Consider the following 26609-nt stretch of genomic DNA (forward strand, 5'->3'; position numbering starts at 1 on the left):
CCATTTCACTCCTTCACCGCCCCGCCCACACACACACACACACCACACACACACACCTCTCCTCACCAAACAAGCAGCATTTCAGCTACCTAGCTGTGTACTTTCTCCTCTGTTTTCCAGACAAGTCAGATCAGTTGAAAACTAGGGGGCTGTCCAACAGATCTTCATCAACAATGGTAAAGAAATTGAGTTTTGAGAGTATATCCAAGTAAACACATTTAAGTAGTCAGCAAATTACTTTATAAAATATTTGAAGAGAGGATAACATTGTGTTAAAGCAAGGACTTGAAAGGTCATGACTATCAATGGAACTATAGGTAGCATGAATTTCCCTTTCCAATGTGCTCAGAGTGAGTTTCGGCAATGTTTCAAGGTGTGAGCTTAAGAATCTGTATGTTTCAAGAAGATCATTTCTCATTCTTTTAAACTCCAGCGAATATAGACCCAAACTGCCGCATCCTTCCTCATAAGACAACCTCCATCTCAAGAAACAATCTACTAAACCTTTGCTGTATTCCTTCTAATGCAAGTAAACCCTCTTTAAATAAGGAGCCAAAATTGTACACAATACTCTAGGGGCAGGATTTTTCAGATGGCAGGGTTTCTTGCCCTGCCACCCAAAGAATTGGTGGGCAATGCATCCATACTAATGTCAGCTTCCTTAAAGCAACTTAACACTCCATACAGCATTAAATGGCCATGCAGTGCAGATGGCTGAGAGCTCTATAGTCCCTGCACCCGCGGAAGCAGTGGCTATTTCTGGGACTACATGCACTCCCACCAGACTAAGTGCTAAAGTCCATAGGACCAGGTGAATCTGGGGTTTTGTGACGAGATAAGACTTCCTTTCTCCCTGTCTTCTATGGACAGTCATCTTGCTATTGCCACCTTGCTGATGAACTGCCACCTTGGCAATGTCAAGGGCCTCCTTCTCCATGGATGTCAGAATAGCATGCTGTGCCATTCCAGCACCAGAATGAACTCTCTTTCCTGCAGGTCAAGAGAGAAAGAGATTTAAGACAATGATGCCCTTCCACACCCAGCCATTCACTCACATGCAATGTCACCATCTCTAGTGTATCCTCCTCAAGTGCTTGTGGCATGCGTTTTCTCAACAGCTCACGAGTGCACACATATAGTCACTGGGCACACATGTGGTTGTTGTTCCTAAGCACCACCCTCAGGCAATTTATTAATTCCTGGGACATTGGCCTCACTGGTTGGCCAGCATTTATTGCCCATCTGTAGTTGTCCGAGGGCAGTTGAGAGTCAACCACATTGTTGTGGCTCTGGACTCACATGTCGGCCAGACAAGTAAGGACAGCAGGTTTCCTTCCCTGAAGGCCATTAGCAAACCAGACAGGTTTTTTTGACAATCGGCAACGGTTTCATAGTCAGAAGATTCTTAATTTGAGATTTTTTTTATTGAATTCAAATTCCACCATCTATCATGGTGAGATTTGAAGAGGGTCCTCAGAACATTAGCTGAGTTTCTGAATTAATTGTCTAGCAATAAAACCACTTGGCCATCACCACCCAGTTCAGTTCGTGGGTCTGCTGCTGACTACAAACTTGGAAACCTGTCATCTGAGTGTCACGTTGCACGCATCTTGCCAGATCGCAAAAGATTCTTGAAATGCTTCTAGCATTGCATCCGCATTCTGCCGACAACATTTCTCACTTTCTAGCCATGTTTTCTTCATCTGCCCCTGACTGGCCTTCTCTTGCCTCTCTTTAGTAACAGGATCTCCAATTGAGCTCCTGCCACCTTTAAAAGCACATTCATGGAGGCACCAGTAAATTCTGGGACCCCCCCCCTTCCACAGATGCCCAGCATTCAAATGTTCAACTGCTCTCCATTGTCTGCCATACTGATGAATACCGCTTACACATTAATGACTGCTGGGTGATCGTTAAATTGGGTGTGCCATATCTAATTCCACATCCTCACCGTAGGTGTGGCAAACACACCACTGAAACATTCATTGGCTGTCACCTTGAAAATTGCGTCTGACATCAGCCATCAACATATGACTGGAGCTGGACCCTGAAATAAATACCCAGCCCTTTGTGTTCTCCTCACAGCTTGCTTTCTGATCTATCATTTTATCATCAGCAAATGTGACTCCAATAAACTCAGTCCCCTCATCCAAATCAGTAGTAGATTGTAAATTGTTGAGGGCCCAGCACAGATTCTTCTGGCACCCTACTAGTTATACTACCCTAACTATAAAATGATTTGCTTACCTCTATTTTACGTTTGTTAGCTAATGCACTCTTCATGCTAATATATTATCTGTAAAACCATGGTCTGTTATCTTGGGCAGTAACTTTTTTGTGTGATATCAAATGCCTTTTGGAAATCCAAATGTGCTTCATCTCTTTTATTTACCTGCTAAAAGTACTCTAAAATTTGCCAAACACAATTTCCATTTCATAAAACCAGAAAGTAAAGACGTATCCTCTTAGATTGACAATGAGTGTTACAGGAACTATTAGCACTATAAAAACATACAGCATTACAAAAGGCACCGTGGGGATCATTTTGATTGCGCAGTAGTATAAATTGGAAGATAGTGCATTTTGCATCTCTCTCAATTTTCATTCCTTTGAAAGTTTGGAGAGATGGAATCATGGGATGACTAGGGAAGTGAATTTGCAGTAATAGGAAACTATTTCAATACTGGCATTTTATAGTATCCAATATTTATCCAGCATCTGTTTCAATGAAAATATGATCTCAGTTTTGATCAATATTCATGAACTAGTTAGTCACAGACCTAAAGCTTTTCAATATTTATCAACTAGTTAGTCATAGACCTAAAGCTTTTCAATATTTTTAGTTCCTGGTAACTTCAGATCCAAATTTATAATTTTTTAAAAATGTAATTTGAAGATGAAAACACTTTTCATAGTTAGAATAATGTGGCCATTCATAAAATTAAATGAGGACTGTCATAGAAGTATTCAAGTGCTTTGGTCTGTCTTTCAAACATTAATATTTAATCAGTTTTATGTGACTCTACAATTATTTCTTAGTCTCAATGTTTTTTTTCTCGTCACACCTGTGTATTTTGGATTTCTGCCAGTGCTTGCTTTGCTTTGTTGCTTGTTTGTGTGTTCTCAGTATTGTTGTCCATGTTCATGGTCCCCCTTCGTTCCCATTTGACATTGAATTGTTTTCTGGTATTTCACATATTAAGGTAGGTCATGGTCCTGCTCCACATTGAGTTAATGGAAACTGATGGGTTACAATGACGAATCTGCCCTCTTTCATACAGTTGGTTAATTATTTCAATTGTATTTTGATGACTCTTGCTACTTAATTTGTTATTAATTTTGAACAGGAAAGATCTGTATTTAATGCAAATTGCGAAAACATAGTGATCACGCAATACAATTTTGACATTGCTGATAGCAATATGATGAAAAAAATTGTAGGAATAATGCTTAATTTAACTGGAGCAAAGACATGGCCCCTGGGAAGATGGTGTCTCAGCCTTTGATAATTAAGTATGCCAAATAAGTTTGAGTTTTTTTGTATGCACCAGTCAGTATTTGTGTGTCAGTTATAGATAGCTAATGAGAGGTGATGACCTATTTTCTACCTCTCCTGTATTTTTGTTTTAGTAGATGTTATGAAAATTATCCATTCTGTAATTATCACAGCTTCCACAAGAAGGATGTATCTTGCATATTCAAATCTACACCTGGAGCTGTACATAGTTATGATTTGGAGTTGATCTTGCAAATTGGTTGCAAATTTATCCAAGTTCCATTCAATCAATGCAAGGTTTGCTAACTACTATTAAATACTCAGGTTCCTTATGTTAGATTGAGTTTTGAAAGCAAATAGAGTCCTATTTTTTCATTGTAAAATGTATTAACTAGGAAAACAATATATTATCATATAGTAATGAACTCCTCAGAATAGTAAAACAAAACATTAACTCAATTTCTATCTTATGGAAGCTGCATGACCTGATTGTTTTGAGTTGTAATATTTTCATTTCAGATTTTCAGCAGCCATAGCATTTTGCTTTTGATTTTGATTTAGAGGTGTTACACTTTGGGCCTCAGACTTGCTTTAGTACCAAGTGACAGATTGTAGGGGCCAGATTTTTCATCTGGTTGCTGTGCCAGTGCCTCTTTGATATAGCAGATCTTCCAACTGCCTATGCTCTTGAACATCAGTCCATTTCCATGGATCTTGATAATTTAAGTACGTAAGATTGGCTCCACTACCAATAATGTCACCATTGCAGAGCCAATGCCAGATGTTGAGAGGGGAAATTTGCTGCACCACCTTGATGCAGTAACACAAGTACTGGCTGAAACTGGAAGAAAAAGTTTTTTTTAAACTTTAAGTTTGAAATTATGATTTGACAAATACAATTGATTGCCTGTTGGAAGCCAAAAACACATAAACATTCTTTGTGCTCAGTGTGGGAAATACATCATAAAACAACCTACATTTTGCACCATTTTATCATCAATCTCCATATTTTGACAAATGTACTATTATACAAAGCTTCCTGCTACCTACTAGGATGCAAATGTACGCATAGTTTATTAGACAATAAATTCCCCAATTCAAGCATTGATTGTCCGCTCCAAACTGACTCTGGCAAGTGTCAAGTGGTTATCAAATATTTCTTTTGGGAGTAAGGAAGAAAAGCTTTGGTAGTCATCTGCATCTTTAAACTAGTATAAATACTTTGTTCATTAAATTATAAAATACAGGAAGCTAATTGAATTTTAGGCATGTTCCACTCATCTACTTAGCGCACCAGTTTCCTACCATCATTTTTGGACCTTACATCCTATCTCACAAATTAATTCATGATCAAGCAAATTACAAACTTACAGACATGATCTGTTTACACACATAGCCAAAATAACTGTGAACTGTCTCCTATGGTTATCCACTGGCAGTCTGCTGTGCATCTCAACAACATGAATGACAGCAGCATGTAAGTAAGGAACTAGGAGCATAAAGTCGTATCTGTCCACTCAGTGGCACAGGATAGTTGATCTTCCATCTGCTACATAATGCCAGATACCCAATTGCTATGTACCCAATTATTTTATTCCGACTGAAAGGTTTCTCTTATTGCAAATGATAAATCTCTAAATGCATTAGATTCAAACTTTTTAAAGTTGCAAATTAGTTAAGTGAAGCTTCCAAACAAAATGGTTACATCTTCCACTGGCAATACATTAAAATTGCAAACAATAAAACATTTGCACTCAAATTTTCCACTTCATACAAGGCTCTATCTCAGCATAAAATCAAGTATAATAATTTTGAATTTAAGTTCTCTTTATATTCCTCATTCAAGTCACCATTTTTCAATAAAAATATCAACTAACAACACACAAATTAATGTCACAAAGTACATGTATACTTAATTTCAGTTTGACATGTAGTTGTGAGGACTACAATGCAATCCATCAGTGTGGAAGTGTCTGTATCAGCAAATATAAAAGTTATTGGCCAGAAATTCCCCTAAAAACTTCTAAGTGTCGAATTCACAAGAAAACTGGAGTAATTCATGCTGTTTTTTTCAGTGTGAGTTCACACCAAAATCTCCCACATTCTGTGCAATGCAGAGGCCACACCCCCACTTGGGCCTGCCTCCTGGGCAGCCCTATGCCTGCTGGGCAGTGCCAAAGAGCCTGGTGGACAGGGCCACTTTGCCCATTGGGCAGTGCCATGTGCACAGGCTGCCACTGTCAGGGTGCCCATGCCCTGGGGGCACTGCCACCCCACCACCCAAACCCCTGGGGGGCTCCAACTGCCCTCCCTTCACTCCAGCAGGTTCCCCGAAATTGGGGACCTACTGTAAACTGCGTTGGAGTGAAATACTCTGGCAGGTTGGGAGAAGCTAGCGGGCCCAAGGAATTCAGTCCTGGGCCCGCTAATTACATTTAAATCATATTAAAAACATATGAGAATGGCTCACCTAATCTTCCCACCAATTTCCTGCGCAAATCTGTTAGTGCCAGTAATTCAGTGCTGGGACATGCGCTCGCAGCAGGAACACATGCCCAGCTGCACGATTCTCTCATCCCCCTGCACTAGAAAATTAGGGCAGCAGTGTGGGAAAATTGCCCCAGTTGTGTCTAATTTATGATGATGGCTAAAGTCAACCCAGGCAATTTAGTTTTAAAATGTAATGCATAAAGATCCTTCTGTTACTCCCCAACTACATTATTAGGAATTTGATTACTAATAAAAAGTTATTGACCAAAAGTGTTTTTGATTATGTGAATTTCATTCCCTTGTGTCATTAGGTAATTGTGTTAGGATTCTAAACCTGAACCCACCAAGATAGATTATGAAGCTAAACAAGTCCCCAACATTTTTTTATATTTTGGCATAAATGTGAGGAAGGATGCATCGCTCCAAGAGTAATCCCACTGACAAATTAGGAATGTTTTATCACAATCAGCTTTATTCAATTCTAACAAAGGAAACAGCTTAACTATTAACAGTTGAAAAATGTTTTAAAAAGGATCTTCAATTTCTAACCTATCACTGTTTCAGTTCCAAATAAGCAACATGCCTTTACAGACTTAAAATTCCATTTTAAATGCAGTTAGCAATCATAAGTATACTTGCTGTAAGGAATGTACACAGTCTTGAAGCTTTAAGAGAGATCTTGATTTTCAGAGCAGCTTGCAGACCTCTGTCTTCAAAGAAATCCCAGCTAGAACTGAAAGCTGATTTTTCTGTGCAACAACCTAGGTCCTCCCATTAACTGCATTATCACATGACCCTGTCAATCAACCTAATCAGAAGTTCCAGGAGAAATCTTCATCTACAAACAAAAATCCATCCGCTCTCTCCTAAATAAACTCTATGGCTGAGATTCTCCCAAAATATTTCTAAGTGCCAAATTTGCGTAAAAACTGGAGTAAAGTCTGCTGGTTTTATCAGCAGGGTTTTCAAAATGAATCTTCCACACTCCGAGCACTGCATAGTGCCTTGGCATGAATCATTCTGAAAATTAGTGGGCAGGACCTATTCCCACTGAAAAGGCCAGCAGCATAGCGCCAAGTTGTCAGAGCACTGCCTCCCGGACATCTCTGGGCAAGCCCCAACGTGTCCCCATCCAACCCGGCAGTCTCAATCACCTGTTTCCCCCTCCTCAATGGAAACCCCGACTCCCCCCACCACAGCCCCGACACCCCGGCAGGCCGACCCCTCATCTTATCCTGATGACCAGCCCTGATCGCTGTTCTCCCTCCCTCTGTCACTGATCCAAAGTGCAGAGTGGCAGTGGAATTCCCCCACCCTCACCAATCACCCCCCCAACAGGACCCGCCCCCAATAGCTGCCTGCTACCCCCTCTGGCCCCATCTCCTTGGCACTGTCCAATGCCTGGTGGACTGTGCCAAGATGTCCCTTGGACATTGCCAGTTTGCCCTTGCAGTGCTGAGGGGGAGGGGGGGCAGGGGCAGGCTGACAATGCTCGGGGCAGTCCACTTACTCCCAGGGGGCCTCCATGTCTTCCCTTCACTCTGGGGAGATTGGGCTGCCAGTTGTAAACTCCACTGGAGTGAACCACTCCTGCCAAGGTGTGGGAAGGAGAGGTTAGCAGGCCCAGAGACTTCAGTCACAAGCCTTCTAATGAAATTACAATGAAGATTTAAATATCTTAATCAGCTCTGCACCGGTTTCTGATGCAGAGCTGACGCCACCAGAAATCCAGAGCCCGGTGAACAAAAGCTTACTAAACAGCCTCTGTTTATGTCTCCCAGCCCACTGCACAGTTATGGATAAAATGAGTAATTATTCCGCATCAATTGTGATATAATTAGCAGGCTGGATGGTCTATTTAGCAGCCTCCCGCAATACACCAGCTTTCCCAGTGGGAACGGCATTGGGCGGGCTTTGATGTTGGTCATGAGTAACGTAAATTTGACATGTTGGACCTCGAGGGGGATCAAGGAGGCAGGTCCAGTGCCCATGTGCCCCTCTTGCCACTGCTAGGCTGCAAATGGAGGGTCCCTAGAGGTCCTGGGAGTTGGGGACGCTCAGACTGGGGGCCTGGGGTTGACCTCACTACTTTTCCCTAGTGTGGGAGTCTTGTGGCTGCCAGGAAAAGTGTTGTTCAGTTTCAGGATGGTGAATTCAGACCACCAATCTTGGTAAAGTACTCACTATTGTCTCTGTCCTCTAAAGCTATGAAGTTCCCTGGTTACTTTAATCTGCATGCCCCTTGGATAGCTGGAAGGCTTCCAAATCACCACAGCACTCCATTCAGCAGAAAGGATTCCCCTTTCTCTCTCTAAGAAGCTGCAGATGTGAGAAGATCCCTTTCAAGTCCTCTGACATAAGTCACTCTACACAGTTGTTCACTCAGCCCCATTGTTTTAACACAGCATTAGTTTTATGAGCCTTTATAGAAAGGTAAGAGCCTTTGAAATGCCTTCCAACCCTTTGAAAATCTTTGTTTCTATTCAATTTCAAATCAGTCCTTTTAATTCTCATTTGTTTGACAGCTTAATAGTTTTTACTCAGCATGCAGTCAGCTGTGTTTGTTTGCCTTTCTCTTCACTTGAATGCATCTCAGGTACTCCCATTGTTCTGGAGTACAATTTTATACAAAAGAGGAACGGAAAATCACTTAGGTGCTTTGAAGTTGGTTTGCCTTTATTAATGTTTATTAACACATTAACCATATGTTACAAACAGCGAGGGGGATTGAATATAAAAGTAGGGAGGTCTTGCTGCGGCTGTATAGGGCATTGGTGAGGCCGCAGCTGGAGTACTGTGTGCAGTTTTGGGCGCCGTACTTACGCAAGGATATTTTGGCCTTGGAGGGAGTGCAGAGGAGGTTTACCAGGCTGATGCCGGAGTTGAGGGGGTTGAGCTATGAGGAGAGGCTGAATAAATTAGGCTTGTACTCGTTAGAGTTTAGAAGAATGAGGGGAGATCTCATTGAGACGTGTAAGATGATGAATGGGATGGATAGGATAGAGGTGGAGAGACTCTTCCCGCTCAGAAAGGATAGTAGGACTAGGGGGCACAGCCTCAAGATAAAGGGGGGACGGTTTAGAACGGAGTTGAGGAGGAACTTCTTCACTCAAAGGGTGGTGAATCTCTGGAATTCTCTGCCCGTTAAAGTGGTGGAGGCTACCTCGCTAAATATTTTTAAGACGCGGGTTGATGGGTTTTTGATAAGAGAGGGGATTAAGGGTTATGGGGAGAGGGCGGGAATGTGGAACTGAGCCACGGCAGATCAGCCATGATCTTATTGAATGGCGGGGCAGGCTCGAAGGGCTAGTTGGCCTACTCCTGCTCCTATTTCTTATGTTCTTATGTCCTAATGTCAAATATTCAATTTCAGTTTCACCTGCTGGATTCAAATACAGAACTTTTTTAAAAAAAGACAGTGTCAACTGTTAAAACACAGACATTGGGCCTGATGTTACCATCAAATTGCGCCATTTTCCGGCATGATAACTTGGTAAAGTCTGGCGTGAGGCGAGTAGCGCGATCCCGCCCACCTCCGTGCTGGTCCCCCCTTTACCAAGGCCTGAAAACTGCCATGATTGGGACCACATCTGAAACAGGCACGACGGCCATTTAAATGCATTTGCATGCATTTAAATTGACTTAACGGGCTGCACGCCCAACTTTACCGGCACTTCCCCATTTACCACCGCTTTCCCACATCCAGAATCGACGCAATACAGACATGCTCCATAGAAGTCCGATTTGGGCGCTCCAATTAGTGAGGAGGTAAGTGCCTAGCATCTGACGGCTCTCTGCTCGAGATCATGGGGCAGCGTGGGGGAAGGGGGTCTGCTGCCACGCTGCCTGAGATCAGTAGAGGGGAAGGAGAGTCCACTGTCACTCTGCCTGAGATCAGTGGAGGGGAAGCAGGGGGTGCACTGCCACTCTGCCTGAGATCAGTGGAGGGGAAGGAGAGTCCACTGCCACTCTTGCATGAAATCAATGGAGGGGAAGGATGGTCCACTGCCATTCTTGCCTGAGATCAGTGGAAGAGAAGCGGGGAATCCACTGCCACTCTGCCTGAAATCACTGGGGATGGGGAGGGTGGCCACTGCCATTCCGCCTGAGAGCAGTGGAGGGAAGGGGGGTCCATTGCCATTCTGCCTGAGATCAGTGGCAAGGAGAGGGGATAGGCATTATCTGGTCCAGGAGGGATGTGGCAGGGGAGCAGCATTCTATCTTTTTCTTCTGCACATGCACAGTTGGAGGTGCTGACGGAAGCTGCAGGGTTTTGGGTGCACTAAGCCCTGCCCACAGGCTACGTGATTCAAAATCACTGATATCCTTGCAGGCAGAGTGCGTATGGGGGTGCCTGAGAACGGATCTAAAAGTCAGATCTGAAACACTCCCAGTTTCAAATCCGCCTAGCTCTTTGAATCAAAATGGTAAAACAGGGCCCATTGACTAATGGCTGCCATAAGTCACTTGTTGTTTGGGACGTCATGCTGGCCAAGCTCCTGGAAGCTTATAAAAATGGATTATAATGAACATACCAGATCACATCCTTGTAGAATGTCACATTTGCCCTGTCAGAACTTACCTCACAACAGCACGGACAATAAAGCCTCAGACCTTCGGGACAGAATTTTCCCATCCGGCCCACCATGGAAATTGCAGCAGATGGGACATGGACCATCAAAGGTCCGTTGACCTCAGGGGGGGTTTTCTGGCTTTGGGGCAAGCACAGCCGGAAAGTCTCACCCACTGTCTCCAGGGCTACCAGGTAACAAAGGAGAATCCCTAAAACTGATTATGCACAAAGAAACTGCTAAGGATCACCACATGCCTCAGATGTAAGTCCAGTGTAGTCCAGTGTAAGTTTTGACCATGGGAGAATGAAATTTCTTTGTTAACGTGAAGAGACTATAATTGTTTTTCACTGCGTATCATAAAATCGCTTCAGTACAGAAGGAGGCCATTCAGTCCATCAAGATTGCACTGACAACAATTCCACCTATGCCCCCATCTCTATAACCCCACCTAGTTACTTGTTAATTGCCCTGACACTAAGGGGTAATTTAGCAAATCCAATCAACCTAAGCCGCACATCTTTTACACTAAGGGTCAATTTAGCATGGCCAATCAACCTAACCCGCACATCTTTGGACTGTGGGAAGAAACTGGAGCACCTGGAGGAAACCCACACAGACACGGGGAGAACGTGTAAATTCCATAATTGCAAGGCTGGAATTGAACCCAGGTCCCTGGCGCTATGAGGCAGCAGTGTTAACCACTGTGCCACCACGCTGCCCCAATGGCCAGTTGCAACATGACTATAGCTGTTTGACTTTTGTAAGTCTATTAATTATAAAATCCTGCTGACTTTGAGACAGTCTAGAGAAGGAATATCTTAAGGCAGCAAAAAGCTGTTAGCCTTGCTCCCTCTTTCAACTAAAGTGAATCTGCCTGCTTATATTGCACTGTAGACAGCAGCTGGAATTCTCCAGTCCCGCTGCAGTGAATGTAGATTTAGCTGAGTGTCAAATTCTCCATTCTCACTGAGAGTGGTGGTGGGGTATACGACATCAGAGAATTCTGGCCAGAAAATTCTGAAGATGAGTTAAAATTCCAAAGCAGCGTTTTCAGGAAACACCAAGAACTACCCTTTAAGACCTGCCTCAGCCATGTACAACAGCTAAGTGCTCATCATCATTAAAGTTTTATATCTTTGCCTTTTATCATTGAATCTTAACTTGGCCAAAGGTTAACCTCCTCTACTTTGTAACTTGCATTTTTGCATGCTTATGTGCGTGTTTTGCAATAGTCAAGGCACGCATTTACCTTTTTGAAATATAAAAACTAACCCTTTTTTTACACTCAAGAAAGCCTGTAGATTAGGGTTCCTAGCAAGCAGCACGTAAATAGTTTAGTACAAACATTGAAGTGGCACATTAATTCTTATAAAATTCAGAAATAACCTGTTATTATCAACCAAGGTGTAGGGCAATAAGGGTCCTTGCACCTTCCTGGTGTGGTCATTACATATGTCACTACTTATAATGATTTGTACAACCATGTCTCTGGATCCATGCTGTTCTACGCTATTAAGACGCTGATAATTCAAGATGTATATGACCTTCTTATTTTTCTTACCAAAATGTATCATCTCACGCTTACTATATTGAAGTACATTTGCCAATTGTATGCCCATTCTGCAAGTTTATTAATATCATTTTGTATTGTGTTGCAGTTTTCCTCCACACTAACTATAACAAAATTTGGTGGTTTCTACAAATTTTATAATTATACTTCCTGGTTCCGAATCCAAAATATTCATGTAAATGGTGATCAATCACCAGCAACAATTTGTGTGGAACATGACTTTTTTTTGTCAGTCTCATTTACCTTTACTTTCTAATTTCTGCTTTGTAGGGGCTAAAAGTTGTTTCTCAAAGATAACTGCATGAAAACAAAGTTCTCAGAAGTAACTGATGATATCAAATATGTGACAGACAAAAAAAGCAGGATTGTTATGTTTTTGGAGTTTATGGTAAACATTGTCCTTAGGATCAGCATCTTCTCCACAAACTCCATGTTCCCTAGGAGCCAGAGTGTCTTTTCCAATCCAATTTTCTGATGAACAAAAAAGACCTGCCACCATATTCCAGTTTACTTGATCATATCACATGCTACCACATGACCTTGACTTTAGGAAATGGAGGAATATTACTCTTTATTAGGCAATGATTAATCCTGTAATATACTCGGTACATTTATTCAACATCGTCAGGTAAGTAAATAGTATTCAGTAAAACAGCTATTAGAAATTTTACTAATCTTGAAATATCAAAGGAATTTCCAACTCTTCCCATCAGCAGGACCTTCCCATCCCACCAAAGACAACACCGAGATGGGTTTCCCAGCAGCAAGATGGGCGAACCATGAATAAAAAACTGTTGGCATTGGTGGAACCAGAAGATCCCGCCAGCGGTCTCCGTGACTGGAAAACACACCATGCAGGGCCCAGGAAATCCTGTCCATTCTCCCCTACGCTGACTCTCAAATGTAAATTGATCCTCAAGGTATGTTTGCTCATTTCCTAAATTTCCTGCCTCAACATTTTTGTTTGTCCTACTTTTCTTTTCAGTTCTTATGTATATATTTGGTGCCTGTGAGAAGAATTGAGCATTTCTGTCCATGTTAGATTCTTTCTTCTTGGTCACAACAAATTCAGTTTTAAAGTCAATGGTTGAAATTTTCCAGTCCTCCCGGTCCCGCTGATGGTGAACCCCTTGCTGCATGTTCCCTGGCAGCGGAGAGTGTGGGGCATGCAAAAGCCCATAGAATCAACAGGACTCATAGTGGTTAGCACTGCTGCCTCACAGCGCCAGAGACCTGGGTTCAATTCCCAGCTTGGGTCACTGTCCGTGCAGTCTGCATATTCTCCCCGTGTCTGCATGGGTTTTCTCCAGATGCTCCAGTTTCCTCCCACAGTCCAAAAGACGTGCAGGTTCGGTGCATTTGCCATGCTAAATTCTTCCTCAGTGTACCCTAAACAGGCACCGGAGTGTGATGAGTATTGGATTTTCACAGTAACTTTATTGCAGTATTAATGTAAGCCTACTTGTGACACTAATAAATAAACTAAACTAGACTTTGTAAATTCCGTAAATAGTCTCACAACACCAGGTTAAAGTCCAACAGGTTTAATTTGGTAGCACGAGCTTTTGGAGCATTGCCCTTCATCAGGTGAGTGATGAAGGGGCAATGCTCCAAAAGCTTGTGCTACCAAATAAACCTGTTGGACTTTAACCTGGTGTTGAGAGACTACTTACTGTGCCTCCTCTAGTCCAGCACTAGCAACTCCACCTCATTGTAAATTCCTGCATTGATCAATGGCAGGGCACATCTGCCACTGGAAAATTTGCTGTGGGGAGGCCTGGAAAATCCCACCCAATATTTTTGCAAGATCCAATTAATACATATTTCAGTCTGGCTAACGTTTATACTTCAGCACAAAGCATGGACACACATAGAATCACAAAATCACAGAACTGTTATAGTGCAGAAAAAGGCTATTTGTCCTTCTGTGTCTGCACTGGCTCTCTCATTACCATTCTTCTGCCTTTTCCCCATAACCTTGCACATTGTTTCTATTCAAATTGTTATCTAATGTCCTCTTAAATGCCTCAATTAAACCTGTGTCCACCACACTTTCAGGCAATGCATTCCAGATCCAAATCACTCACTTTGTGAAAATGTTTTGACAGGATTTTCCTCTTTCATAAAATTGTTTGCTCTTTTATGGAGATCAGATGTATGATTTTATTATCACTTAGAATCATAGAACATATTAAGACCAAGATTTTCTGGTCCTGCCCACTGCCGCCGTGATTTTCCAGTCCTGCTGAAAGTCATTGAACCTTTGGCTGGCCTGCCACAACCCCCACAGCAGGTTCCACCATGGCAGGGCTGGAAAATCCTGATCAAGGACTTTTCGCTGCAGTTGGTTAAAACAAATATTCACCAAATTGGTCTCAAAATCGACAAGAAATCAAACACAATACCTAGTTATTCATCACATTTTTCTTTCTTCAAATAGATTCATAATGTCATCAACTTCTATAGCAATTTACTTACCTTTGCGGATACATATAAGTTCATGAACTCCACAAGTACGTTCTCCACCTGCAAAAAGATAAATTTATCATTAAAGATATTTTTACTTAAACACGGACTAAAAATGAATGCTGACTTCATGACAATTTAATTTAAAAGAAAGAAAAGAACACAAGAAGAAGAAAAAAAGGTGCATTTCTTTAGTAGCTTACAGATGCACTGTGTATGCTCTGTCAAGGTGTACATATAAATTGCATTGTTCAGGGACAAGGCACCCCATTTGATTCATTCCGATGGCTTCAGTGAATACTGGACAACATCCAAGCTGATAAATGGCAAGTAACATACACGCAACAGAAGTGTTGGTAATGAGCATCTCCAACAAAAGAGTACCTAACCACTTCTTTCAGGCATCCAATGGCACTATTATTGTGAAATCCCTCAATTTCAACATCCTAGGAGTTATCACTGTATAGAAACTTAACTGAACTAGTCCCCCAAATGCTGTAGTTCCGACAGCAGATTAAATGCTGGATAATCTATGATAAGCAGCTCATGTTAGCAATGGGGTGAAATAGTCTCAATTTTAAATAAATGTAGCTGTAACAACACTCAGAAAGTTAGACACCATCAAGGCCAAAACTGTATGTTCGAATGGCACCTCATTTAATAGTCTAAACATCCAGGTCCTCCACCACTAGCATACTGTGGCCCGTCCTATCTACACAATGTACTGCAGCTACTTGTCAAGGCTGAGAATTATCATAAAGATCCCATAGTTAAGAGGAAGGCCATTTCAGTCCATCAAGTCTGTGCTGACTCTGTGACAGAGCATTTAACCCAGCACCCCCCACCATCCATGTAAGCCCTGCCAATCCCTCTAACCTACATATCTTGGGACACTGAGGGACAATTTAGCATAGCCAATCCACCTACCTTGCACATCTTTGGACTGTGGGAGGAAACCGGAGCATCCGGAGGAAACCTATACAGACACAGGGAGAACATGCAAATTCCACACAGTCACTTAGGCTGGAATTGAACCCTGGTCCCTGGTGAAACGTTAACCACTGCACCACCATGCCACTGGCTTCTTCCATCATACCTCTCAAATCTGTGATCTTTCTGAACTGGAATGAGAAAGGTAGCATGCCACAGGAACATCACCACTCGAAGTCACATACCATCTTGACTTGGAAATATATCTGCTGCCAATCCTCCAATATCATAGAATTATAAAATGTTACCACACAGGAGGCCATTCAGCCTATCAAGTCTGCACCAGGTCTCTCCAAAAGCTAGTCTCACACTACAAATACCCATCCTTTAACACATTTATTACCTTCAGGTGCTTCAAATTCCTTTTTGAAATCCACAACTGAATCTGCCTCCATCACTGTTTCAGACAGTACATTCCAGATCCTAACTACTCCATGAATAAAAGATCTCCTCATGTTGTCTTCAGTACTTTTACTAGTCATCTTAAATCTGTGACCCCTGATTCTGTCAAAAGGAACACATTCTCCCTATGTACACTATCTAAATTAGTCATGATTTTGAACTTATATAAAATATTTTCTCAACCTTCTTTTCTTTAAGGAGAATAACCGCAGTTTCTCAAATCTATCCTTGTAGCTGATACTTGTTGTTAGGTCAAAATCATGGCTTGCCCATAGGATCAATTTCACCACATGGTCAACAACAGTTCAAGGGAAGGCCAACCATTATCATCAGCACAACTAAGGGGCCCACTATAAACGCCAGTCTTGACAATGACACACACTTTGCAAGATTACCTATTTTAAAACTTACATGATTCCACAGCCTCAATATTCTTCAAATTTATTACACTGAAGACCAATGGCCTTTTCAAATCCTGTACTTCCTAATGTATTTTGTATCTTTTTTTTCTGGCTTCATGACCAAACACTATGAAATATTTAGTAAAGCAATAAAGTGTACTCTCATTCCCAGGCAACACAACTTTGTACTGAACCTATAATAAACGTGGAAAAATGATCTACTGTTGAATATCGAAACCACCAACATCTACATTGGTAACAATCATGACTGCCCTTGACAACTTATTCAAAAATGGAAACCTAACAGCAGTAAAACATGAGTGCAAATGACAATTAATCTGTAATTTATGCCAGAGTATTTTAACATGTGACAAAGCATTAAAAAAAAGTCCAATTCAAAAGTAGGGCCGGTTAATGTTAATCACCATTTGTTGCATATTGCAAAGTAGACTCACCCAAATATCTGATCTTTTGAGAAATTCCATCAGCGCAGTGGTATCGCTTCCATTTGTAAATGAATAATTTTAACTAATTAAGGCTAAAATACTCCAGCATATTTGCAAAATCACATGCAGGTATGAGCTTTTATTCTTCTAGGTCATTTCTAAATTAGTTTGAAAAAGAGTAGAATTTGACATTCATGCAAAATGATTAGTAATGATGGCAACTTTATAGGTTGATGTTGTAACATCACAACAACAGCTTGTATTTAGTTAGCACATTTAACGTAGAAAAAAATTTAAAGGGTAATCAAACTAAACAGAAGTTGAATCAGAAAGGGAGGTATTAAGAGTGGTGACTTAAATTTTGTTCAAAGAAGTGTGGTCAAAGGAGAGAGCAGAGGTCTTTGTGATGGAATTCAGGAACTTAGGGCCCAAATGGCTTAATTAGTATGATCTAATAAGAGGCGAAAGGTCTAAGGGGTGCGTGCATAGGAGGCCAGGTTCAGAGGAATAAAAGATTCTCAGAATTGTTTTAGAACTCTCTTCCTCAAATGGCAGTACTAGGTTCTTGAAAAGCAAGGAGGTGAAAGGTTATTGGGAGTAGGCAGGAATGTGGAGTTGAGGTTACAGTTATTGAAGGCAAGGCAAGCTTGTTGAGCTGATTGGCCTACTGCTCCTAATTTGTATGTTTTAACATCATTAACATAGCTGTCTATTTGAGATAGGTGTAGTTATTAGTATTTATCTTCTTTGATTTTTGAATAGTAAAATTCTTTTCAATTAAACTGTCCATGTTGTGCCTTTATTATCTTAGTATATACCTGGATTTTCCAATTCTAAATAAATATAAATAATAATCTTTACCAAGATCATAAAGTGTAAATAACTTAGGAGTTTTTTCAGCAGGAGGAAGTGAGTTCGGAAGTGATTTGGGATTGTAAAGGGCAAGAGATGCAAGGAATTGGTCTTCTGCATGGTCAGGATGCCCAAAGGCCACAGTAGAATCAATGAATATAATTATTCAGAAACATTTCCACTGACACAAAACAGAAACAATAGTTAGAAACTAGACAGTTGCAGCATAACTCAGGTGTGTATTCCCAATCTGATGCCTAAGCATGGAATCGTGGGACATAGATTGAGTAATGCCCCGATGCATCTTGAATTCCATTCGGCAGCCATGGGAAGATATTGATGTAAAGTCTTCTACCTTCCAATGGGGAAAAAAGTAAAATTGGAGAGAAACCTATGCCAAATTTTGTGTGGAATGTTTTTAATATTACGAGGAAAGAAAATTAATGTTTTCAATAATAAAAATGTACAGGGCTTCTTTATGGTTGGCCTTACTGCAACCCAAAAAGAAAACCAACAAGCATATAACTTCAGTTAAAAACTAATAACTGCATTATGCTTGCAGTTATATGAATGAGTTAATCAAAAATCATCATAGTGAGTTGAGGAATCACAAAAGTTAACAAGGGAAAAATGTGAAACCTGTTTAATTGTGAACTGGCACGAGTCTCGTTTTTCATATTATATTATAATTTTCTTGCAAATCCATGCTGATCTTTTTAATTGATAACATTCACACAAACGTCATCAATCTAATTCACTTTAGTAACTTCATCAATATGTGAAAGAACAATTCCCAAAATTTCTACCCTACAGTGACTATTTTAATACCTGCAAACTCATTCTCCAAGGAACTAAGAAACTATGAGTAGTTGGCAATATTTCTTCCTTTAAGAAAAAACCTTAGGAAAAATAATCTTAAATAAAATGTACCCCTGAGGTATTTACAAATTGGAGCTTGCTTTCTGGTAAATCATTAATCATAGAATTCCTACAGTGCAAAAGAAGGCCATTCGGCTCACCAAAACTAGACTGACTCTCCGACAGAGCACCAGACTGTTTCCCCACAATTCCACATACTTACCTCTAACCTACATATCTTGGGACACAAGGAGCAATTTAGCATAGCCAATCCATCTAACCTGCACACCTTTGGTCTGAGGAAACTGGAGCACCTGGAGAAAAACACAAAGACACAGGGAGAATGTGCAAACTCCACACAGTCACCTAAGGCTGGAATTGAACCTCAGTCCCTGACGGTGTGAAGTAGCAATGCTAATGACAATGCCACCATGCTGCCCTGGCGAGAAAAAAATACCTTATTTCTGTGACTAACCTGATTTGGGATTTAAGAGAAATACTTATCTAATCATCACTGCAAAAAATATTTTTTTTAATCTGCTTAACCTTTTCTCATTAAAACTAAATGCTTTATCATACTAAACTTTGTTATTAATTTAAGCCAATAAGAAAAAGTGAATTTGGAAATAATAATGACATACAGTTTTTAAAAAGACTATCCTTCTGTAAAGTTATGCTTGTCTTACTTCATTTTGCAATTTTTAATAGAAGTAGAAGAAATGGTTTTGTCGGACTTTCCATGCACAGCAATACTAAAAAAAATTAAAGTTACACAGATCTTTATGTTTGAGGAACTTTTTTTTTACTGATACTAACTTACTGACATGCATAACCATTTAACTTCTGTCATAAGACTTTGTATAGATTATATGCATGGAAAGCTTGGAGAAATAATTTATTTTGTTTTAGAAACTTCCAAATGCAGTGAGATAATCGCGTCTTAGTGCAATATTCTGTATTTTAAATTGATCTCATTTTTCAGTTTACACCATATGTTTCACATAGTATTCCTGTCACTATTCATTTCCACTTGCAATTTCGTGTATGTGCAAAGGTTTGTATCACAAGTTCCAGAATGAAACATGAAAACATGAGGCTGTGTGACGCAGTGTTCATACTACCTTTTCTCTACATCATTAAAAAGTTAGAAATTGTTACAAGAACAACCAAGTACATTGCATTCTACATTAAATTCTATCTCAATGAAATAACTGCATCAACATTTTAATAAGTGAAGATTCTACTGTGAAAAAAATTGGTTTAGCAAAATTATATATTTAGCAAAACTTCATTCTTCGTCTCTCGCTGTAACATAAATCTTTTTCTTTCAGTTTGTACTTGATAGACAGAGTAAGCACAATGTTAGACAATTTTTAATAGTTCTAAGACTGTACCATTGAACGACAAGACATTAGGGTAGTAATTAAGGCAGTATGATGGTACAGTGGTTAGTACTGTTACCTCACAACTCCAGGTACCCAGGTTCAATTCCAGCCTTGGACAACTGTGCAGAGTTTGGACATTTTCCACACGTCTGCATGAGTTTCCTTTGGGTGCTCTGGTTTCCTCCCAAAGTCCAAAGTTGTTTAAGTTAGATGGATTAGCCATGGGAAATGTAGGAGTATAGAGCGGTGGAGAGGGCCTGGTTAAGATACTCTGTCAGAGAGTCGGTGCAGACTCAATGGGCCAAATGGCCTCTTCTGCACTGTACAGATTCCATGATTCTACAAACTCATACAAATCATCAACCATGTGCCAGGCTCCTTTTTGTTCAAAAGGTTTTCCCCCCCTTCCCTCCTTATCCCCTCAGGAGGTGTTGACTCCTCCTTAGGACACAGTTTCACAAACAATGGTAAGGTTCAAATAAGTTGTGCAAGTGATCATTAACTGTAAATGGGTATAAAGTGAGTGCTGCTATGTTATTTGATTTTGGGAGGTGTCACAGGTGAATTTTATCCTTGTTGACCTCACAACTTCTTCTAGTAGGCTCAATTTAGAGAAATTAGAGGGAGAAACCTTGACAATCATTTTCCTTCCCTATAGCAGGAATCTGAGTCTAATTTTAGCTCTGAATGAGTGGATGGGTTTTAAACGATTTAAAATCTTACCGCTTACATAATTTTAAACAGTAGAAGGATTTAAATGTATCAGCACCTTTACAGTATATTTAGACTCTCCAACCAATAGGCAATTCATAGTTCACTGTCAAAAGTTGCTCCCATCCTTCTGTTTGCCTTATGTTGTATTAATGACTTTTTCTTTTGACATTCAACATATCCCACGCACATATGCTCTATTAACTGGTCATCAAGTAAACTCTCATTTTATCCATTTGTTCCATTATCATGTTTTTTATGAACTTAAAATAGTTAACAATTCAAGTATAGACCTGAAAATCCCAATGACATGTCCAACACAACCACAACTTTACTATTTAAAAAAATGTAGATTCTTAGAAGTATATAGGCTTTCACATATGCAAAAGCAAAGGAAATAATTTGAAGAACATTTTTAAAAAGCATTCTGGTAACTGGAGTTGTTCTTGCCAGTAGGAATAACAATTGAAATCGATAATTGTGCACAGTTATACTTCACAACAATATGCTTTAAATATCAGATTTTTTAAAATTATGAAGACAAAAGTGATTTGAAATTATTAAAGTATATATTGATTAAAATAGCTAAGGCCATTTATCCAACACTGAACCTACAGTCAACTTTAATAACTTTCACATGTAAGAGTTAACCCAGCTCTGAAATAGCAGTGAAGCAAAGGTAATGTGGCAGTACCCACTTATATCACTTATATCAGTGTTTTTAGTGCAGGGTATAGTAAATTGTGGATAGTGACACAATGCAACAGTATAAAAGATGGCAAAAGAAAATGTAATGGGCAGTGCGCAATTTGACACTGTTACACACAGAAACAGTGGACAGGATTCTCCTGTGTCCCCATTGTGAATTGAATGGTGGGCAGGGGTGGTGAGAATGTGGCAAGAGGTCCAAAAATTGGTTTTACCCTAGCCTAAATGACAGCAGTATCTTCTGCTCCCGTATGCCATGGCAGAACTCCTGCTGGAAGAGGCCGTGTGAAACATTTGCATCCTGCAGATGGGAGACGGATGAAGGCCCAACTGGAGTTGGCGCTCTGCCCCCCCCCCCACCCCTGCCCAGGCCACCAGTGGAAAATCATGCTGGACCAACATATCAGCGCTTACCTAAAGCAGGCCTAGGTCTGCTTCCAGAATTTGGGATGGAGGACTCCAACAACTGTGAACCCTGGTTTTTGTAGCAATGGGTGGGAAAAGCAGGGAATATCTATCAGGAGGATCTTCCAGCCTCAGCCTTCGAGGTGGCTATCTTCCAGCTTCAGAGTGATCCTGAAGGTCCACCATCTTTCTTCAACAGTGGGTCAGTTATGTCCAGACGCCTTTTCAAAATTGCACCCGGATACCCCGGCAGGGCATGTTACATCCAAGCTGCCCTGCCAGATGACCCTTTTGTCAAAGATACCAAGGGTCTCTTTCTGCGCTGTAAAGCTCTATAGAATTATACAAACCCCACAATGCACAAAACCCTGAATGCATATTTAAGGAGGCCAGGGTCATGCGATACGGGACGAATTCCCCATGGCCTCCACAGCAGGAAACACTCCCCCCACCACAGGACTTAGTCCCAGGTGGGAGAACCGCCTGGCCCTATTTTTTTCTAGCGCGGCCTCATGACCCAATTCCGAATCCTCCCATTCCTGATCCTAACAGTGAGGGGTAAAAGGGAGATTGGGTACCGTGGACGAGTGTTCAAGGTAACGGAGGGAGGGGAGGGGAGCCTCTGACATTTGGAGCAACAGGTAGTGAGTGACACCAGCAGCTGCCTGGGGTAAGGTGCAGCGATGCTCTGGATAAACAAGGGACGCGACGGGCTAAGGGGAAGCGGGCGCACATTCACGTTGCGATCGTAAACATCAAGCAGGTTGCAGGAGCCGTGACCCGCGCTCAGGCTCGGTCCCCACCGCCCCCCCCCCCGCCTCAGCCGCCCTTTCAGCACCACCGGCAGCGGACAGCAGCCCAAAAGGCTGAGGCCGCCGGAGCTGACACACCGCCTACCCCCGGCCTGCAGACTTCGTCTCCCGGCTCGGCCCGGTACTCACACCCCCCACCCCCCCACCCCCCCCCTCCCCGCTTCCCCTCCCTCACAGGCAACTGACAGGCTCCTGCCCCCTGCCCGAGTACCGGGCCCCGGGAGCAAGGTCGAGGCACGGAGAGAGAGTGTCCGGCCCAGTGATGAGTGGGGAGCTGGGCTCCCAGTGGCCTACTTACCATCAATCGCCATGATGCTGATGCTCCATCCAGACCGACTCTGCCACTGCTGCCGCCGCCGCCGCTGCCGGGGAGCGGGTTGCTGGAATCGCAGGAAGAGGGAGAGGGGCCGTGGCGACGCCACCGAGAAACACCGACACAAACATGGAACCTTCCAGGCCAGGCGCGCTCCCGTCGCCTTGGGTGCGCGAGGCGCGCGAGCCAGCGCTCGCTCCGGACGGCAGCGCGCGCCGGAGCGACCAGGACTGCTGCTGGAGGGCAGCAGCAAGTTCACTCTGTGAGAGTACAGAGCACATCAATCCTTTAAAGGTGGAGAAAGTTGTCCAAACAATACTTCTCACTGCACCCCCAATGGCAATAATAAATCAATTCAATTCAAAGTGTGCAGAGGGCTTTCAAATGGGCTTTCATGGCCAGCAAAGACACCAAGGGTGAGGAACCAAAAGAGAAAATGCTGGGAAGATCTCAGCAGGTCTGGCAGCATCCGTAAGGAGAGAAAAGAGCTCATGTTTCAAGTGCAGGTGATCCTTTAGTCAAAGACACCAAAGGCCTCTTTCTATGCTTTAAAGCTCTATGGAATCATACAGTCCAGAAGAGACCATTCAGCCGATCGAATCCGCACCCACTCTCCGGCAAGAGTATCTTATCCAGACCCTCTTCCCCCAACCTATCCCTGTAACCCCATACATTTCCCACAGCTAATCCATCTAACCTGCACACTTTTAGACACCAAGGGACAATTTAGCATGGCTAATCCACCTCACCTGCACATCATTGGACTGTGGGAGGAAACTGGAGCACCCAGAGGAAACCCATGCAGACAAGAAGAGAAAGTGCAAACTCCACACACAGTCACCCAAGGCAGGAATCAAACCCAGGTCCCTGGAGCTGTGAGTTAGTGGTGCCATCCATTGTGTCACTGTGCTGCCCTATGAAATAAGGGCATGGAGTACAAAAGCAAAAAAGTTATGATAAACCTGGCTAAAATACTAATTTGGCCTCAACCGAGAATTGTATCCAGTTCCAGAAGCATGTGAAGACATTAATAGAGGGTGCAGCAAAAAATTCACAAAAATGGTTTTGGGGGATAGATGGGAGAAGCTGGGGCTCTGTGGAAAAGTGGGGATTAAGGGGAGATTTTACAGAGCTGTTCAAAATGATGAGGAATCTGGACAGAGTAGATAATGAAAAAGGGTGGACAAATCAAGAACCAGATGACATCTAATTAAAATGATTGATAAAAGAAATAAGGGCGGCATGAGGATTTATTTTTATGCAATGCATGCTTAGGATCTGAATTGCACTGCCTGAGGCCATGGTGGAGGCAGAATTAATCATGGCTTTCAGAAAGGAATTAAATAGCTTTCTGAAAAGAAAAGAAGCAAAGCTACAGGGTAAAGATGAAGGAGTGGAACTAGGTGAATTGCTATTATGGAGAGCATGAAGATTGCCAGGGTAATTTATCACAAGGAAGACAGACCTATGTTGCAGGAAGTTATAGATGGTTGGTCAGATAGGCAAATAAGTGACCGATGGAATTTAACCGTGAAAAGTGCGAGGTGATACATTTTGAAAGGACTAACCAGAAGGTGGCAATACAGGTTAATAGGGTAGTTAAAATGCAAACAGGACACTTGCCATAATCAGTTGAGGCATAGATTATAAGAGCAGGGAGCTAATCTTGGATCTGTACAAAACTTTGATTAGACCACAGCTGGAATACTGTCTGCAGTTCTGGTCACCTTTTTATAGCAAGGGTGTGATTACACTGGAGAGGATGCAGAAGGAATTCATCAGGATGCTGTCTGGGATAGAACATTTGAGCGTAAAGAGAGGCACAGTGATTAGCACTGCTGCCTCACAGGCCTTGGGTAACTATCTGTGTGGAACTTACACATTTTCCCCCTGTCTGTGTGGGTTTCCTCCAGGTGTTCTGGTTTCCTCCCACAGTCCAAAGATGTGCGGGTTAGGTGGATTGGGCATGCTAACTTGCCTCTTATTGTCTCAAGATGTGTAGGCTAGGGGATTAGCAGGGTAAATGTGGTTAGGGTGGGATAGGAAAGGGGAGTGGGCCTGGGTGAGATGCTCTGTTGCAGAGTTGGTGCAGACTCAATGAGCCAAATGATTTCCTTCCGCACTGCAGGGATACTATGATTCTATGAGGCTGCATAAGCTTGTTTAGAGCAGAGAAGGTTGAGAGGGGACTTGACAGAGGTGTGTAAAATTATGAGCGGCATGGACAGGGTGGATAGGAAACAGCTGATCTCTTAGTTGAAGGGTCAATACAAGGGACCGTAATATTATGCTGAGGTTCAAGAGGTTTAAAGGGGATTTGAATGCAGTGGGAGTCTAGAATGCACTGCCTGGGAGTGTAATAGAGGCAGGAAGCTTTATCATCTTTAAAAAATATTGGATGAGCACTTGAAATGTCACAATATTCTAGGCTACGGGCCAAGTTCTGGAAAGTGAGATTCATGAAGATTTAGTTAATTTCGTCAATGCAGACTTGATGGACTGAAGGGCCTCTATGACTCTATAAAAGTTATGATGTGGGTATGCCGGCATTGGACTGGAGTAAACACAGTAAAAAGTCTGACAACACCAGGTTTTAGTCCAACCTATTTATTTGATAATATACTCACAAGCTTTCGGGGTTAGCCCCTTCGTCAGGTGAATGGAGAGTTCTGGCCTCAGACAGACCATATAAAGCACAGACAGTTTAGAGATTACTGATTAGAATGCGAATCCTTACACCTAACCTGCTGTTCAAGTTGGACTAAATAGGTTGGACTAAATAGGTTGGACTAAAACCTGGTGTTGTCAGACTTTTTACTGTGTTTACGCCAGTCCAACGCCGGCATACCCACATCACAATTAATCTAACCCACACATCCTTGGATTGTGGGAGGAAACCAGAACACCCAGAAGAAACCCACCAAACACAGGGAGAATGTGCAAACTCCACATTTGAACACAGGTCCCTGGCACTGTGAGGCAGCAGTGATTTGGCCCAACAGGCTAGTACTGTAATCATTCAATGAATTTATATATAGCTCTGAAACAGGCCATTCAGCCCAACCTATCATATCAATGTTTATGTTCCACTCCCAATTCCTCCCATCTTTCCTAACTGGAATATCCAGTGTCTATTTCCATTTCCTTCTCCCTCATCTGCTTGTCCAGCTTCCCCTTAAATGCTAACATCAATCTATCCCTGTGATATTGAGTTCTGCATTCTCACCACATTTTGGGTAAAGAAATTTCTTCTGAATTTCCTACTGGTTTTCTTGGTGACTAACCTACACTCATAGCCTCCAGTTATACTCTTTCCCACAACAGAAAACGTTATCTCCATATCAAAACTTTTCAGAATTTTAAAGACTTCATTAGATCCCCTCCCAGCATTTTGCTTTCAAGAGAGAGGAGTCACAGTGTTTCACCCATTGTTTATTTGTACACCTGTGCATTTCTGGTATCATCATTGTAAACCTCCTTTGCATCCTCAGTGCTTCTATATCTTTTCTATAATATAGTAACCAAAACTGCACAGAGTACCCTAGGTGAAGTTTAACCAAAGTTCAACACAGGTTTAACTTAGCTTCTCTACTTTTTGATTCTATCCCTCAAGAAATGAAGCTTAGAGTTTCTGATGGCCTTATTAACCCAACTTGGTGTATTTGTACTTTGAAACTCCTCTGTTTCTCTTAGACGTGCATTTTCCAGTAATGGGTGACCTCCCTATTCT

General features: G+C 41.9%; 1 protein-coding gene across 2 annotated transcripts in view; it reads right to left on the minus strand.

Moving 5' to 3' along the window:
* LOC145351001 (synaptotagmin-14-like) overlaps window positions 1-23015 on the minus strand; it is a 188465-nt gene extending 165450 nt beyond the window's left edge. For both annotated transcript variants that reach the window (XM_080200576.1, XM_080200575.1), the window contains exons 1-2: window positions 22865-23015; window positions 14609-14656 (exon numbers count right to left, since the gene is read on the minus strand). In XM_080200576.1, coding sequence (XP_080056702.1) covers window positions 14609-14656; window positions 22865-22877 — 61 coding nt within the window. In that variant the 5' untranslated portion in view covers window positions 22878-23015. The remainder of the gene's footprint in view (window positions 1-14608; window positions 14657-22864) is intronic.
* Between the last annotated feature and the right edge of the window lie 3594 nt (window positions 23016-26609).

Source organism: Carcharhinus amblyrhynchos, chromosome 12 (genome assembly GCF_965287045.1).
Source record: "Carcharhinus amblyrhynchos chromosome 12, sCarAmb.v2.hapA, whole genome shotgun sequence".
NCBI lineage: Eukaryota > Metazoa > Chordata > Chondrichthyes > Carcharhiniformes > Carcharhinidae > Carcharhinus > Carcharhinus amblyrhynchos.